At 41.6% G+C, this 18,931-nt stretch overlaps 1 protein-coding gene across 1 annotated transcript; it reads left to right on the forward strand.

Moving 5' to 3' along the window:
- The first annotated feature begins 9,625 nt into the window (after positions 1-9,625).
- Positions 9,626-17,381, forward strand: TMEM167B (transmembrane protein 167B). The gene is made up of 3 exons (XM_016429070.2): positions 9,626-9,850; positions 13,298-13,429; positions 14,802-17,381. Exons 1-3 carry the CDS (start codon positions 9,841-9,843, stop codon positions 14,882-14,884), a joined length of 225 nt encoding a protein of 74 aa, XP_016284556.1. The 5' UTR covers positions 9,626-9,840; the 3' UTR covers positions 14,885-17,381.
- Positions 17,382-18,931: the final 1,550 nt, after the last annotated feature.

Below are 18,931 nucleotides of genomic sequence, written 5' to 3' on the forward strand. Positions count from 1 at the left end.
AAAGTCTCAACTGCCTGAGAACCCTGACCCAGCCAAGGTCTGTGGAATTTTGATCTTGCACCATCTCAGGCTGCCAGTCTGCATTGCTATGCCCTGCTAGAAATCCTTTCCTACAAAATACAGACGCCCCAAGAACAGCCCTTGATAAACAGAGAGCCCATGAATCCAACAAAATTGCACAGAAAGAAATGGAGATACTGAACAGAGACAGCCCGAATTGACAATGAAACTGAAACTGAATTATGTACAACACAGATAGTAAACATACACCAAAAAACTCTCCATCTCAAACTTATTTAAAAAAATCTCATTAACATCTGAAATAGACCACATAGGAAAACAATATGTAACTCACTTGCACACATAAAGGGCTTATATAGCCCTTACCTTCTGTCTTAGAACCAACATACACTATTGGTTCTAAGACAGAAGAGAAAGGCTTATCAAAAATAAACAAACAGGGGGGCAGCTAGGTGGCTCAGTGTATTGAGATCCAGGCCTAGAGATGGGAGGTCCTGGGTTCAAATCTGTCCTCAGACACTTCCTAGCTATGTGACCCTGGGCAAGTCACTTAATCCCCATTGTCTAGACCTTACTGCTCTTCTGCCTTCTAAGACAGAAGATAAGGGTTTAAAAACAAAACAAAACATACAAACATTTCCCCAACACCTAGAGGTATAATATCACCCCATTACCCTACCATTTTGGTCTTTAAGGCTGGGGATTTGGCTTAAAATTTTGCCCAGTTCCTATATAACATTAGTCCCAAGTTCAAGTCTCAATACTGTATGACTGTCTGTAGAATCTGTGTCTTACCTACCTTGTGGTAGGTTCCCAAATATCACTCCTGGAAATTGCTCATAGCAATTCAGGCAATTGATATTGCACTGAGTGCAAAACCCAGACATCTGGAAAGATGGGATGCTGAGAGAGGTTCCATTCTCTTCATTTCTCAGGGCATCAAGGCTGTATTGGCTGTAAACTTGAATGATGGGATGTCAAGGTACCCACTGGTCCTTTCAAATTCATAAGGTCATAGGTTCCACTTCCTTCACCAAACTTCCCCTAGAGCACTGATGTGAAGAGTAGAGGCTGAAACTTACAGGCCTTTTCAAATGACTCCATAATCAATCAGTGAGCTTCTTTTTCAGCACTTAGTTAGCCAACAGAAACAGTTACAGAATATCTGCCCATGCTCCAGTTTGTTGCTTCCAGATATTTCTCTTATGTGATTCTTTGGGAAGTAATTCATTAGCATCTTCCACATGGAGAGTGGACATCTTCTCTGAAGCTTTCTCCCTATGAAGACACCATTTGAGGACATTCACAAGATCCCCATTAAATGCTTGCTTAACTTGTTCCCTGTTTCATGTGTTGTTAGCCTAATGCTTACAAGAAAACAGAGGCTACCTAGAGCAAAGGGGGAAAAAAAGTCAAATTCAGAGATGTTTCTAGAACCTGACTCTGGTTTATAGGGCAAAAAAGATCCATACAGACTATTTTTTTAAACCCTTATTTTCTGTCTTAGAATCAATACTGTGTATTGGTTCCAAGGCAGAAGAGGATAAGAGCTAGAGGCATTGGGGGTTAAGTGACTTGCCCATGGCCACACAGCTAGGAAGTGTTTGAGGACAGTTTTGAACTCAGTACCTCTTGTTTCTAGGATTGGCTTTCAATCCATTGAGCCATTTAGTTGCCCATTTCCATACAGACTATTACTGGACTTCATCTAAGCTTTTTGTCCTTTTGGTATCTTTTGAAATGCATTATATAAAGTATGTTCTGGTTGGATGAATGACAAAGCATTCAGTAAGCACTTACTCTCTACTAAGTACTGGGGATTACAAATAAAAACATCCCTGTCTTCAACAAGCTTGGATTCTAATGAGAAAAACATAATGAATTTTTAAAAATAGAATGAATGCCTAAAAGAATTGGAAATTGAGTGGATGTCCATCAATTGAGTAATAACTGAACAAATTGGTTTCGTGTTGGTGATAGAATATTCTTGTCCTATAAGAAATGATAAGCAAGATGATTTCAGAAAAAGCTAGAAAGATCTGCAGGAACTGATGCAGAGCAAAATTTTTAAAAATAGAACATCATACACAATAACAGTGATATTGTACAATGATTATCTGTGAAAACTTGGCTACTCTAAGCAATATAATGATTTGGAACAATTCTGAAAGACTTATGAAGGAGAATGCTATCCACCTCCAGAGAACTGTTGGAATTGTCTTTCACATCAGTGTATTTTTGGTTTTATTTTGGGGGTTAGGTTATGTATGAGTTTGCTCTTACAACAATGGCCAATATGGAAGTGTGTTTTTCATGACAATAAAAATAAATAAAAAAAAAGAATTAATGCCTAAAACCAAAACAATCATCTTTTCCCCAAAACCTTCTTTTCCTTCCAACTTTCCTATTTAATGATATTCATGCTCAAAACCTAGGAGTCATATTTAATCATTCTTTCTCACCTCCCACATCTTATTGATTATGCCTTGAATATCTTGTATCCATCTCTACTTTGTTTCCATTGCTGTTGCCTTAGTTTAAACATGCATGGCCTCTATGTTGGGTCATACCTAGTTTCCCTGGCTGCACAGGTATTAATTTTTTGTAAAGGACAACTCTGATTGTGTCACTTCTTTACTAAAAAACAATTGATGACTCAGAATCATAGAGCTGGAGCTAAAAGAAAACCTAGAGATTATGCAGTCCAACCCCCTCATATTATAAATGCGGAAACCAAGAACTTGGCAATTTTCCCAAAGTAACACTAGTAGCATTAGTCATACATCTTAAAGGTCATCTAGTCCAACATCCTCATTTTTTCATTTAACGGATGAGGAAATTGAGGCCCAGAGAGAAGTTAAATGATCTAATATCACTTCAGGGCTAAAAGGGACTTCAGAGTTCTTCTAGTTCAGGTCCCTTCATTTTTTTTTTTAATTTTATTAACTATATTTCATATGCTATTGGAACTGGCAAAATTAACTCAGTTGTCAGTTTTAGACAAGACTGTATTCATTAGAATCTTGAACCTTTGGACTTCATCTCCCAGAAGTCCTTCAATATTTTCAGGTCCCTTCATTTTATAGATAGTGGTAGTCTCTCAGTGACTGAGAATGACAATTGTCTTTGGGCGTTATCATCTATTGATGTACCCTCATGTGGCTTTGAAGTCCAAAGACTGAGGTGCAAAGTTTGTGGCACATAGGGCATGCCAGGTGTTACGGGAGGTGTGGTTGTGGCCTGGTGTCAGCGTTTATGCACAGCGGCAAGACATCGCCATCGTTCATCTTCAAAGGTGGTGGCGGCATGGTTAATGTGGGTTCGCCAGCTGCTTCTGACAGAGGCAGCAAGTTCTAGTTGCTTTGGTGTAATGCCTGCCCACTTCAAGTTTGACTTTAGCTGATCCTTGAATCTTTTTTTTGGTCGGCCTTGTTTCCTGAGTCCAGCTGACAGTTCACCATAGAATACCTGTCTTGGTATTCGCTGTGGGTCCATGCGGATGACGTGTCCAGACCATTGTAGCTGGTTTTGAGGACCATGACTTTGATGCTGGTGGAGTTGGCTCTGTCGAGGACTTCCTGGTTGGTGATTCAGTCCTGCCATCGGATCCTCATGATTGACCGGAGAGAGTGTTGGTGGAATTGCTCCAGCTGTTTCATGTGCTTCCGGTACAGTGTCCATGTCTCACAACCGTACAGGAGTGAGTTGAGGACCACTGCATTATACACTTTGAGCTTCGTCGCAGTGCTTACACCTCTGTGTTGGAGGACTTTGGAGCGCAGCCGCCCGAGTGCCTGGCTGGCCTTTTGGATCCTGGCATTAATCTCGTGGTCTAAGGACCTGTTGTTGGCGATGGTGCTGCCCAGGTACTTGAAAGTGTTGACGTTAGAAAGCTGCATGCCGTTGATTGTAATGCACAGCTGGTTAGTTGGCCTCCCTGGTGCAGGTTGGAACAACATCTCTGTTTTGCTGAGGCTGATAGGCCAAACAGTTTTGTTGCAGTAGAGAACCTGTCCACAATGGTTTGAAGATGATTTTCTTGGTGGGCCATGAGAGCACAGTCATCTGTGAAGAGGGCTTCCAGGATGAGTCTCTCTGTTGTCTTTGTTTTTGCAGTCAGGCAGCGAAGGTCGAATAGTGGGCCATCCAGTCGGTATTTGATGTAGATGCCCAGGTCTAGATCCATCACAGCATGTCGTAATACCTGGGTGAAAAATAGGTTGAATAGTACTGGAGCGAAGACACAGCCTTGTTTCACGCCATTGGAGATGTTGAAGCGATCGGAAGTCTCTCCACCAGATAGGACTTCCCCAGTCATGTCAACATGAAAGAGCTGGATCAGTTTGACGAATTTTGCTGGGCAACCGAGCTTGCTAAGGATCACCCACAATGCGTCCCTGTTCACTGTGTCCAACACCTTTGTCAGGTCTATGAAGACAATGTAGAGACTCAGGTTCTGCTCAAGGCATTTTTCCTGCATTTGCCTCACCATAAAGACCTATAAAGATGGTGCTACGATCTGGTCAGAAGCCACATTGTGATTCAGGCAGGTTCTGCTCTGAAACAGATGACAGGAGTCTGTTGAGTATAACATGGGCGAGGATCTTTCTAGCAGTGGAGAGTAGTGAGATGCCTCTGTAGTTGTCACAGGCTGCTCGTGCGTGTTTGTTCTTGTATAGGGATACGATGGAGGCATCTCTGAGTTCTGGGGGCATGTCTTCCTCTTCCAATATGCTGGTCAGCACTATGTGGAATGCCTGGAGCGCCTTTCCATTTAAGGCCTTGTACACTTCAGTTGGGATCCTATCTTTACCGGGTGCCTTGCCTGCACTCATTTTTTTAATGGCTTTTTGGACTTCCTCTATTGAAGGAGGGACGTCAAGTTGTTCAATGGTGCGGTTTTGAGGAATGTGGTCAAGGACGCTTTGATCAACTGAAGAGGGTCGGTTGAGAAGCTGACTGAAGTGTTCTTTCCACCTGTTGCTGATGCCTTTCTTATCTTTTATGAGTGTCACTGTCCGAGGATAGCAAGTGAGTGGTGGTGGGTTTTAATGGCCCATAGACAGTCTTGAGGGCACTGAAAAATTGTTTGTAGTTTTTCATATCAGCAAAGCGCTGGATTTCTTCTGCCTTTTTTTCCCACCATCGGTCTTGCATCTTCCTGAACTCACACTGCACCGTGGCTTGGAGAGACTTGAATCTGTCCTTTTTAGGAGCAGAGTTTGGGTTATTTTGCCATTCCATAAAGGCTTTGTTCTTTTTGCTCAATAGGTCTTCAATAGCAGTGTTGTTCTCCTCAAACCAGTCCTGGTGGTTGCGTTGTTTGGGGCCTAGAACTGCCTTTGATGTTTCCTTCACTGCATCTCTGAACTGATTCCATTTCTCGATTGAGCTTCCAGTGAGTGGTCCCTTGGCAGACAGCTTGTTGTCCAGACAGTATACTGGAATGTTTGCAATTAAGATGGATCTCTAAGACGACTCACGTTGTAAAATGCACGAATTATCTGGGCGCATTTTGGATGGCGAGGCGCAATGTGCAACCAATCTGTGATCTGTCCAGCATTCAGCTCCTCTCATGGCTCTGGTGATCTGTACATCCTGGATGTCTCGCCGGCGTACAATGATGTAGTCAATGAGATGCCACTGTTTTGACCGCGGGTGCATCCACATTGTTTTATATTTGTTCGCCATTCTGAACACAGTGTTTGTGATGGTGAGTTCGAACTCTGAGCATTTGCTGAGTAGTAGTAGTAGGCCGTTGTTGTTCATTTTGCCCACGCCATGTTTGCCGAGCACTCCTTTCCATCTTTCATGGTCCTGGCCAAAGCGGGTGTTGAAGTCTCCCAGTAGTATCAGCTTGTCATTTGTGGGCACTGAGTGCAGGATGGCACTCAAGTCAGAGTAGAACTGCTCGATGGTCTCCTCTGTGCTGGTCAGTGTTGGGGCATATGCGCTGATGATTGTGGCATACTGGTCTTTGCTGAGAGGCAAACGGATCTTCATGAGTCTCTCACTGGTGTCCACAAGCAAGTCTGGCAGCTGTTTGAGCAAGCTGGTCTTGATAGCCAGGCCAACACTGTGGATTCTGTCTTTATTTGAGGCTCTACCTTTCCAGAAGAAGGTGTATCCAGTGGTGGGTTCGCTGAGTGATCCCTCTTCCGGTAAGCGTGTTTCACTTAATGCTGCGATTTCGATGTTATATCGCACCAGTTCTTTACCGATTAAAGCTGTTCTTCTCTCAGGTCTTGGGGTATTCTCTCTATCAAGTAATGTTCTGATGTTCCATGCTCCTAGTAGGAGTTTCTTTGTATTCTGTTTCCTTTTATTTCAACTGCTTAAAGGGATGACCTGCCAGCCACGGTGTGCTGACCGGTTGTTTGTAGGGCAGGCAATGCTTGGGACACCTTTTCTAGTCCCCTCCCTTGATTAGGGTGAGCAGTGCTGTCCTAGAGAGGGCTGCTCAGTTGCCCAGGATGCTGCTGAACGGCCCTGCTGCCCTACAGGGCCGAGCGACCACTGGTCCATGGGCCGCTTACGTGCAAGATCGTGACTACAACTGCCAGTGGTCACCTCCACCTGTTGCGTCGCCACTCCCCCATCGCCACAGGTCTTGAAGAGGGTGGACGGGGTTAGGATAGATGAGTGTGAACAAAGATACTTGTGCATGAAGGAGATTTAAGTGGAAAAGTCGATGCACAGAGACAGTCCCACTCTCTTGGCGTTAGAAGCCTGGGTCCAGTGGTACGAAAAGTCGTTACACCTGGAGACTTCCTCAGCTGCATTGGATGGCTGTGTTGTCTTTTGTGCTCCAACAGGCCCTAAGCACTCCACAGTGCTTTGCTGTGTCGCCATCTCAGCTGTTGAACCTTCTTATTGGTTTCTTCCGTCTGTTCAGCTGAAGCAGTCCTCACATGCTGGGTGAGCAAAGCCCTAGTTCACCAGGGGTCGGTGACCCGATGGCTATCCTCACAAGGTTTAGCTGGCCTGTCGAAGACGTTGCCTGGGGTGTGGCTGCTGCCGCATGCTAGCAGCTACTGGGAGCCACAAGTGAGAGCTGGGTGTCAGGTGGGGGTCAGAGGCTGGAGAGCTGCCCTAGGAGGGCATGATAAGCCCTCCATACCAGAGATACTACCCCTCCCTGAACACCCCATACACCAGGATTCAAAGGTAGTTCTTTCAACTTTTTCTATCTCACATTGCTAATAAAATAATATACAAATTCCTTACTCTGGTGCTTGAGGCATTCCATCATCTGGCTGAAATCTGCCTTTCCAACCTCATTTCATACCACTTCCTATAATGTATTCTAATAATACAGTCAAAATGGACCACTTGGTGTACCCTGAACAAGTCCTAGATTTAGATGCTTATTTCCTTCTTCATATCATTTCCTAGGCCTAGAATGTTTTCTCCCATCATCTTTGCCTGTCTAAATCATATCTATGGCCTAACTAAAATGAAATTTCTTTATGAAACCTTCCTCAATTCACCATTTAGATGTTATTTATTCTCCTTCTGAATTCCTATAACCTTTTAGAATATATATGTATGTATGTGTATATGTATATATATTTGCTTTGTACTTGTATATCATGCATATATGTACCTATATATTCCATTCTATAGTCTCTCTGATTAGACTGAAAGCGATTGCTATTTTCAAGTATTTAAAAAGCTGTCATACTCAAAGATAGCAATTGTTATAATATATGTAGCCTTTATGGCTTTCTCTTCCTTTTCATCATTATATATACATATATATTCATTTGTTCTCTACAGCAACTCTTACAGGGTAATATCAGTATTATTATTCCCATTTTACAAATTAGGAAACTTAAGGCTCAAACTCAGGGTAGAAAAAAACATTTTTCTCAGTCTAACTAAAACCTATCCAAGTTCAGAGAATGAATGAATTTTTAAAATGGAAAATATGGCAGTAGATCCCTTCCTTCTCTTTTGCCTCAAGCATACCCATCTTCATATTCTGCCCGAAAGCAAATAATAGAGAGACGATCAATAAAGCATAGCCAAGTTACTGGTTGTTTATGGTAGCTGTGGCCACTCACTATGATTGTATGTGAATAAGCAAAATATAGGAGATAATCAATATAGTCTTAAGATTACTAGCCAAGGTGGCTCTCTATAGAAATCTGGGCCCCTATTTCAAATGTAGCTTTGCTTTCTAGCTGTGTGACTGGCAAGTACTTAACCCCAACTACCTAGCCCTTACCTCTCTTCTGTCTTAGAATCAATTCTAAGACAAAAAGTATAGGCTTTTAAATAAATAAGAGTAAAAGCCAAAAGGCAGGTAAACTACAATTATCTGAGTGTTTTCCAGAAAATAATATTACTCCACATTTATTACTGCTCTTTACAGTTTACCAAGCATTCACATGTATATATATATATATATATATATATATATATATATATATATACATACACATATATCCTCATGGTAATCTTGTGAAATAGGCAAGACAGTTATTATTAACCCTATTTTACAGATCTAGGTTGTGATTACAGATTGTGATCTAGAAAGATTAATAGTTAATAGTGCACCTGAGATTTAAATCTAGGTGTACTCCATTCATAAGCAAAGGATAAACTATGGGAGTGGAAACACCGAGAAAAAGCAACTGCCTGAATACAAAGATTGAGGGGACATGACAGAGGATAGACTCTAAATGAACACTCTAATGCAAATACTATCAACAAAGCAATGGGTTCAAATCAAGAAAACATCTAATGCCCAGTGGACTTACGCGTCGGCTATGGGGGGTTGGGGGGGGGGAGGAAAAGAAAATGATCTATGTCTTTAACGAATAATGCTTGGAAATGACCAAATAAAATATATTAAAAAAAAAAAAATCTAGGTGTACTGACTCCTGGTACATTAATTCAGCAGACATTTATTAGATACCTACTTTCAATCAATCAGTCAATTGAATATCTTTATTATATATGGGCTGGGTCTGAAGCTGTGCAAGGCACCGGAAATCCGGCTCAATCAATCCCCTACTCTCAATGAGTTTACAATGTTATGGGCCAGGCACCAATCCTCAATCTCCAGACTTCTATTTATTAACATCCTCTCACCTAGGGATCTGAATCACAGAGAAAACTTCTTTCATTGCCTTCTTCAGTTTGAAGAAGCAGGAGCTGTAAAGACCCGTTGATTTCGGGAATCATATGGCCCAAGTTCCACCTCCTGATCTGACATTTTCTAGTTGTGTAAAAATTCTCTGTAAAGCGATGCAATACATAAATTGCATTACCTGCCTGTCCGTATTATGACAAATTAGAGCTATCATTTATTAGTACTAATAATGAACAAGGGAACGGAGGTTGTCGGTGCCAATTTCTATTAGAAATGAAAATGAGTTAGAGGTAAACAACTGGATAGGAAAGGCAGATGCAAAGCCCACCGACAGTTTCTTTAGTTGTTAGTTAGCAAACGTGAATATCCGCAGAGGTACCTGTAAAGTGCAATAGACCCACTCCAGGACCCCAGCAGCAGATGCTTGCAGCAGAGCCTCTGAGGAGCGCCCTGCCCCCAGTGGCGAAGCCTGTTGCCATGACTACACACACCGCCTCTGCTACCACGCGCAGCACGTAGGCTCGGCGCTCACTTGGCCGGGCCTGACCGCGGTTCGGCGCTCGCCTCCCTCCCCCTGCGCCTGCGTCGTCCGTCTCCTGCCAGTCACCCCGGCTCAGATCGGGAAGTGTCAAGCGGGAACCGGTCCCCCCTGCCGCGGCTGCCGCCTGCCTCCGAAGTCCCGAGGCTCCCGGCCCTGGCCCGGCCTGGGCCTAGACGTCATGACGAACGGTGAGAGCGGCGGCTGGCGCGGGGAGGGGGAGGGGAGACGTGGCAACTCGGGGAGGGAGGAGAGGCGGGCGGGGCCCAGACTGACGTGGCCTCTCTTCCCGCCCCCTCCGGGTCCCGAAGCTTAGGGAGCCTCTTCCCAGGGGATCGCCCTCGGCCTCTGAAGTCCCTGAGGCTTGGTCAGGGCCCACTGGCAGCCGGGCTAGACCGGTGACTAGACGGGGAAGGGGGGAGCCTGAGCTCGCCATTCCCCTCCCCCCGCCACTCTCCGGTGCTGGGGGTGGGGGGCGCTCTGCCCATGTCCTGAGAGCAGAGCCTCCAGAAGTTTGAGAACTTGGGACTTTGGGCTGGAAGGACCTTAGCTCGATGTTTAGAGGGGGAAACTGAGACCTGTCGGTTGAATTGAGCGGGAGGGAGGCTCCAAGACGGGAAGACCTGAATTAGAAGCCTCCTCCCTAAACCTTAATTGGGGGTGCCAACTTAGTGAGCCCTCTGGAGTCCCTTTTCTTATCTGTAAAATGAACATGATCATAGTCTACCTGCCCATGGAATCGTTGGGAGGAGAAAAATAACATGTGAAGAAGTTTGCAAACAAGTTACGTTGGAACTGCTTTTAACTTGAAGTATCGGAGTCAGAATTCGTACCCACGTTACTTGCTTCCAAATCCTGGGTTGTTGGTTGTGGCAAATAATTAAAAGTTCGTTAAATTAATATCCTGATGTACTAAATAACTACTCTGACCAGTTGATCATATCCAGACACCCTGGGTATAGTGTAGGGATCTGCCTTTATCTTGAAGAAGGTTCCCTACACCTTAAAGTGCCCCATAATTGTGTGTTGTTATCCTAACAATAAGGCAAATGGAATAAGTTAAGCGCACCTGTAACAGAATATGTTTAAGGAAATATATCTTGCTTCAGGGATTAGAGATTGAATTCTGTAGTGGGGATGGGTAGAGGGTAGCCTCATTCGTTTTTCTAAATAGCTTGGTAATTACCACACTTCTATCTGAACACACCCCACCACCAGTCTGCTCTAGAAGCATTATGGTCATGATCTAGTAAGATAACAATCTTTTTTAAGGTCAGCCTTACTCCAGAGGAGGGAAAGCAGCTCCCTATATGATTTGTGATTTGAGAAACAAAAAATATCTTCCCTATGTGCCTGTTCCTGGTTGAAATTACTCCATTAAAGATTCCTTTCCTTATGTTAATGATCTTTGACCTTTAATAAAATAAAAATTACTCCCAGAGGCATTTTAAATTCTTTTAATGAGATCTCTTCTAGCTCTAACTCTTCCTTCCCATGATTTTTGGTCCTTTCCAATATGATTGATTTCTGAGAACAGATTTTAATATGGAATAGGTCTAGAGCACAGATTCAGTACCCCTTGGAGGCAGTCTTTCTGAAGTGACCAAGATAGACAGTAGGTAATGTCAAGGCCCAGGCACTTTTGCGAGGGGTGGAAGGATATCCAGTTTGTGTGTGTTTATTACAGCTTTTGGGAAGAGAGAAACCGAATGGGAATAAGACAAACTTATTTTGTTTTAAAATTTTGTTTGATTAACCAAATATCTTTATGGATAGAAAACCCAAGATACAGGCAAAGTCATAGATTTAGAGCTGAAAGAAGGCATAATGGCTACTTAGTCCAACTTTCTCATTCTATTGGTGAGGAAACAATTTCAGGGAGGCTGGGAACAATCAAAAAGTCTAGATTTGGATTCCTGACTGCTAGTCTTAGCACTTTTATCTCTGTACCTCCTTGCTTTAAAAAGATTCATTCCATAATAAAGTGGAGAAGTTCCATGGAGACTGGAACAACCTCCAGGAAGTGATGCAGAGCGAGAGGAGCAGAACTAGGAGAACATTGTACACAGAGACTAATACACTGTGGTACAATCGAACGTAATGGACTTCTCCATTAGTGGCGGTGTAATGTCCCTGAACAACTTGCAGGGATCCAGGAGAAAAAAACACCATTCATAAGCAAAGGATAAACTATGGGAGTGGAAACACCGAGAAAAAGCAACTGCCTGAATACAGAGGTTGAGGGGACATGACAGAGGATAGACTCTAAATGAACACTCTAATGCAAATACTATCAACAAAGCAATGGGTTCAAATCAAGAAAACATCTAATGCCCAGTGGACTTACACGTCGGCTATGGGGGGTGGGGGGTGGGGGGAGGAAAAGAAAATGATCTATGTCTTTAACGAATAATGCTTGGAAATGATCAAATAAAATATATTTTAAAAAAAATTAAAAAAAAGATTCATTCCAAATTACAGGGGCAGGACAGCACAACAGCCTTACAAAGTAATCCTGTAGTGGCATGATAGGTTAAGGATTGATGCAAAATTCAACAAACTATAGCGGTTGGAGTTCATGTATGTATTACTGGCCCATACTTACACAGCAACTGTGAGCATGGCATTCTCCTACTAGACTGAATATGGAATAGGATCCTAAAATAAAATCTCCAACTTCTTAAAAAAGAAAAAAAAGGATCTGGAATCTTAGGGAAATAGTGAATGGAATAATAAAACAGGATTCTGAGTCTACTTCCTGCCGCTGTAATTTCTGGCAGAACTGTGCAGGACTCCCCTCCCCCCTCCAATCTGATTGATTGGAGGGATGGGAGTTCACTCAGGTAAATAGCATTACCTTAATAAAGCTATTGTGCAGTATAAGCTAAACCAACAAGCAGGTAAAGGACAATACTTAAAATGATTACCTGAGTATTGCTGTTGTCTTTAAAGGCACAGTATTTCTCATATTGGCTAAAATGAGAATCTGAAGGTTCAAATATAGTACTAGACTAGTAGAATGTGTGTAATAAATTAATCCATTCCAATTTCAAGCTCTTAACAATATGACTCCAACCCACCTTTCTGGTTTATTGGATATGACTGTCCTAAACAATCTTCATGTTCCAGCCTCCCTACTGGCCCATATACACCATTATCTGCTTTCTGTCTCTGGGCTTCTTGAAAGGGCTGTGCTCCTTTACCTCCCCCTCATATAATCCCTTGAGTCTTTCTTCAAGTGCAACTCAGGTTTCACCTCCTATATGAGGCTTCTCAGTGTCCTCTCCCACCTAGATTACTTTATATTTACTTTGTAGATATTTTGTATTTATATATCTATTCATGTTTCCTTTCCTTCCTCCTCCCTCCTCTTATGTAAGTTTCTTGAGAGAAACTCTCAACTATTTCATTTTTGGTTTTATATCTCTAGCACTTAGCAAAGGAATTGGTACAATTAAAGTAATACTGATACAAGAAAATTGCTCTCCTATTGTTAAAGGTTGGCCTAGCCAATTTTGGTTGACTAAATGCCATTTCTGTTCACCCTCAGCTGTCCCAAGGAAGCACCATTAATCTAAAAGACAAGACTTTTCTACCAATCAGTGATAAGCCAAATTTTTTTCTTTTCCTTTCCACAGTATATTCCCTGGATGGTATCCTGGTGTTTGGTTTGTTATTTGTTTGCACCTGTGCCTACTTCAAGAAGGTGCCTCGTCTCAAGACCTGGCTGCTTTCAGAGAAGAAGGGAGTTTGGGGAGTGTTCTACAAAGGTGAGATTGTGCTGACATGGGAAATGAAGATTTTTATTATAGTACTAAGGAATTTGCAAAGGAAGGAAAGTTTATATTAGGTGAGGTTCGAGAATGTATTCAGAATATTTTGGTAATGAAAAGGTTCCAAGAATCAAGGACTAAGGAAAATGATCTTTTTCCTGACATTTATGAAAAAGAGCATTAAAAATGCTTATATTATTATAAAATATAAATTATACATATATAAAATTAGAAATTCAAGTATTAATTTTAATGCCTTGAACTTTCCAAATAGGATGTAGCATGTAGATTTTAAAATATTTGACAAAATTTTTAACAAAGTCAGAGAGTTTTGAGAAGGCTATAATTTTAATAAAAGGACTTGGGCCAACTTAAAATTTTGCAGTTCTGGGCGAGATAACCTGGAACTTCCTTCCTCTATGATTACCACCATGCTAGCTAACAAGTGTAGTAGCTAACTTCTACATAGGACTGACTGTTGGACACTATGCTAAGCACTTTACAATTATCATCTCATTCTTCCAACAAACCTGGGAAATAGGTTCTGTTAGTATCCCTACTTTACAGACGAAAAAAAATGAAGCAGACAGAGATTAAGTAACTTGGTCACAAAACTAGTAATGGGCTACTGGCCTGTTGCTCTGGGCCTACAAATTGAAATATCTGAATTCTGTTCCTGGCTTCTCATGAACTTGAGGAAGCTTTCTTACTATGGCCTACTGTCCATCTCAGTCCATTGATGCTGCCCAGTGGCTTTCACAGAAGAGGGAGATTGGCCAGGAAGACCACAAGCATTAGATTTTTTTTTATTGGCATGTTTTAATTGGCATAAGGATTGGCTCATGGCCTAATGAGGTACCAAAGAGCCATTGTTGAAAGAATGAAAGAGGGTTTCATGGAATATATGGGATCTTACTCACCACAAACATATAAATGTGCTTTAGTTGCTTGAGAAAGATTGATAGGACTCCTAAGCAGTGACTTTTAGGTCACTGGAAGAGGAGTTAGAGAGTCCTATCTCATCAGAGCCTGCCTTCCGAAATTGACACACCCACATTATGCTAAACTCTCATCATTCCACCTAATTCTGGGCTGGGTTGCCCAGGTTGTTACCTGTTTCTTTTCTTCCTCCCCTCCAAATGGAAGTTCCTGGAGAAGTCCAGAAAAGGGTAAAGAAAGAGAGTGCTAGGCAGAAGGAGAAGAGTACATATGTACCAGAGACTGTGGCAAACTAACCTTCTAGAATTCAGGGCCTCAAAAACTCCAGGCCTTTTTTGACTTTCACATTTGGGGTCTTGGAAGTGTTCACAGGTGAGAAATTATTTGAAAGACAGTTCATTTTACTTTTTCTTTTTGTTTACTTTACCAGCTGCTGTGATTGGAACCAGACTGCATGCTGCTGTGGCAATTGCCTGCATTGTGATGGCATTTTACGTTCTGTTTATAAAATGAACCCTGAGACATCAGAACCACCAACTGCCAACCAAGGGGACTGGGGCAAGAGGCCTTTCAGGGACTTATGCCCCTTATAGAAGAGCTGGACTGAGATCAGCAAAGCCCCTCAGGATGACGCTGCATCCTCTGCCCCTACCAAGCCCAGAAAAAGCTCCTTGGGATCACCCACATCATTCAGGCTTTGGGGGGATTCTGGAAAGCCAATTTCTCTACCTTCCTCTGATCTGTATAAATTAATCCGCTGCAGAGTCTATGGTGTTCAGCTATATAGCTCACCTCTTGGTGATAACATTACATACCTCTTGCTGAAGAGTACCTGTCATGTATTTTATTCCTCAGCAATTCTTCAGGATCTTTTAAACTTCAGGATCTAAAACTGAGTAAGCCTGAGAAGAGTAGGAAGAGCAGTCTGGGCTCTGATTTCTTGGGAGGGAGTATTTTTCAAGGCTCACTTTTCCCTTTTTGATCTAGATTAGGCAAATTGGATAAAGGGGAGTTATGAAATGCCAAGGAAGAGCTTGGCTTTGGAAGTTCTCTTTTTTTATGTCCATCTGGGGATATGATAGAGAGACATTGTCCTCTGTGCACAAGGAGGGCAGATGAAGTAATTGGGTGTTCTGCCAGGGCAGTCTTTGGGAATGGCTAAGGTTTGGGAGAGCCTAACTATTTAGGATCATGCCAAAAAGCAGAGACATCTTAGTTAAGAGAAAGAGCTGGTATCCAGAAATGGAGAGAATTTAGGATTTTATCAGATTACATGGCATATGGAGAACGAATAAGCTATTTTTTCCCTTAAGCCTTGGTAGATTTTTCAAACTTCCTAGACTTGAATGCTGTCATTAAAGAGGTTTGAAATATAGCCATTGGAGGGAGGGGGAACTTGGAAGGAAAGAATTTTCAATTTATTTGCAGTTGAGGGTGGGGGGAAAACCTACCATATTACAAACATTTGTTATTAGATATTAGAAAGAATGACATTTCTAGCCAAAATATTAAGATCTAAACTTACTCTTTGAAAAGACTAGGTTGTTAAGACAGTTCTCAATTGATTACTTCTACTTTTGTCTGGCTACCTCTTGTGATCCCACATATTATACTTTTCTTGAAAACTACTGTGGGTAGGGGAAAAGGGAAGAGTTGAATTTGGGGAGGGAGCAGTGAGCTGCCATTTGGGTGATCTTCATCCACATATTATTTCATAATGTCTAAACAGATTAGGTTTTCTTTTTTATACCTCTGAAATGTGGTAAGTGAGGATGAATTTAATGAGTTTAAGATTAGGGGAGTTTTCTAGAAAGAATGGATGCTCAAGCCTGTTTGGAGAATCCCACATTTTAAAAAAAAGTATTGACATCTCCACCTCTCCTTTTATCTATAATGGTATCATTGGCCTTGGTGAGGCCAGATCCTCTGCATCAAAAAATAGACTCTTTAACAAGGGCTGAATCCATTAAATTACCTTCCAACAATAAGCAGAGATGTGAGTCTATTAATTGTGTTGAAGTTAAAAAAAGAAATGGTTCCTTTTTTCCTAAAATGAAGAAGGAAAGTATTTTGTCTGTGCATGATCCCGGGGCAGCAATGAATTCTATATTGTACCTTCTTCCTCTAAACCATTGACAGCTGCTGGAAAGTAGGGTTTGTGAAAAATGAGTCTATTGGCTTTGGAGTCCCTGGCAGCAGTAGGAAAATCACTGAGTAAGTCCCAACAAATGAAACCATCTATTGGGATCGGCCTATGGGAAGAATGTGAGTGGCTGATTCTGTGCTCCCTCAGTAATTGAAGGGATCTTTAATAAGGAAGAAAACCTCTTTTAAGTAAATGGCTTAGAAGAGAGGAATGAAATCAACCTGTTTGGGGTGGGTTTAGGACTGGCTCACTAGGGACCCAGGTTCAGCAGATTTTGCACATATTGAGTTCAGTGGCTTTAATGTATTTTCTTTTCCAATAGGGCTAACATCTCTGAGGTTGGTGCTTAGATCAGTTTCTTAGTTCAAACTAGTCCCATTTCACAGTGGTTTGTCAGAACCATTCCTTATGGCCTCTTAAGTTGATCAGCATGAACTTTTCAGGGGTTTTATTCTGAAATGTTATTCTTAACAAAATGAACCAAAAATGCATGAGGTGAACATAATTACACAACAGGAAGGAAAAGCTCATTGTGTTTTTCACAATTTGTTAAATTCTTCAAGTAGAGAACCAGGAACTCCTTAACCAAATGACATTATCATCTTAGCTAATGTGAATTATCACACAAAAAAAATGAACTACACCAGAAAACCATTACTCCTGGCAGTGATGAATTAGTGGCTGAGGAAAAGAAAGATGTCAATGTTGGTTTTTCTAATATTGACATTTATTGTAAACTAAGATTACAAACACCTTTATGTCAGGTGGACTGAGGAGGTAAGCTCCTTTTTTATAGTTAAAATACAATTTTTTTACTTACCATTGTCTGTATAAATTCTTGAAAATAAAATCTCTTTCCCTATAGCCTTTGTCTATTTCTATTTGTCATATGCAGATTTTAGTGAATCCTGCTGAATAATACACAGGAATCTGCCTCCTCTGAAGACTCCTTGGGGGCCACCTTAGCCAATCCTAAATCCCAGATCTGACTATGTCACTCCCTACCTCAAAATAGGTAGGTTGCTCTCTGCTGCCTTCAAGATAAAGGCCAAATTCTTCTATTCAAGATCTTTACAGTTCAGCTCCAAATAACTTTTTTTAAATCCTTACCTTCTGTCATAAAATCAATACTGTGTATTGGTTCCAAGGCAAAAGAGTGGTAAGGGCTAGGCAATGGAAGTTAAGTGATTTTCCCAGGTTCACACAGCTAGGAAGTGTGAGGCCAAATTTGAAACCCAGGACCTCCTGTCTCTAGACTTGGCTTTCAATCCACTGAGCCACATACCTGCCCCTTCCAATTATTTTTCCAGACTTAAATTCAGATTAAATTATTCACCCTCATGCAGTATTTTTAATTTTATCTAAATTAGCCTATTCCTTGTTCTCCCATTTTGGTTTTACATCTCTATGTGCCTCTCCTTACCTCTGTCTCTTGTTATCTCTTAACTATTTAAGCCCAATTTAAGGATCATCTTTTGGAAGGATCCTTTTCAGATCCCTGCTTCCACTGATCCCCACTTGGGGCTCTCCAACTCCTGAAATTACTTGATACCTAGATATTTTTTATTGCTATCTCCCAAGAGAATATAATCTTTGTCAGGGGAAGAGCCATTTTAATTTTTGTGTTTGCGTCCCATCAACTGGCATAGTACCTGGCTTCCTAAGTATTTGTTGGCTACTACTAAAAAGAATAATACCTGATGATGTAGTTACTTGATTTTGGAATATTATTTGAAATGTTCCCCAAAAGCTCCTTTAGGTGCAGGGGAGAGGGGAACAACATCTCACCTATAAAAGATATTTGATAGGGGTAACAAACCATTATCATTTCAATAATCAGTGAGAATTTGTTACTCATATACTTTGTCAGGCACTGTTAAGCACTGGGAACAAAAGCAAAAACACTTTCTATAAAATTTCTATCAAGGAGCTTACATTTTAAGGGGGGACCGCATGTTTATAGTCAGGTACATATAAGATTCAGAGTATCTGGAGAAAGCAGTAGCAGGGGAAGGACTAGGAAAGCTTCTTGCAGAAGGTGACTCTTGTAGCTGTATCTTGAATGGGACCAGATTGACTTGAGGGAGAATATTCTGGCTATGGAAGATAACCAGTGCAAAGACATAATGACAGCTAGAACTTTGTGAGGACTCACAAGTAGACTAGGACAGCTGGATTAGAGTTAATGGAGGGAAGAAATTTGCAGGAAAAACTAGAAAGGGAAGAGCTGGGTTATGAAGTGCTTTAAAATTTAAATAATTTATAACTGATCCTGAGCTAATAAGGAGCCAATGGAATTTATTAAGCGTGTGTGTGTCTGTTGAGGGAGGGAGAAAGTAGAGGAGAGCAGGTTGTAGGGTTGTAGAGAGGACATCCAGGGATTCAGTATCATCTGGATGAAGTCATGTCAGTGA

The sequence above is a fragment of the Monodelphis domestica genome, chromosome 2 (assembly GCF_027887165.1).
Source record: "Monodelphis domestica isolate mMonDom1 chromosome 2, mMonDom1.pri, whole genome shotgun sequence".
Taxonomy (NCBI): Eukaryota; Metazoa; Chordata; class Mammalia; order Didelphimorphia; family Didelphidae; genus Monodelphis; species Monodelphis domestica.

Coding starts and splice junctions, on each gene's coding strand:
- TMEM167B (XM_016429070.2), top strand. Junction 13,430..14,801: donor TTGGGGAGTGTTCTACAAAG/GTGAGATTGTGC, acceptor TTACTTTACCAG/CTGCTGTGATTGGAACCAGA.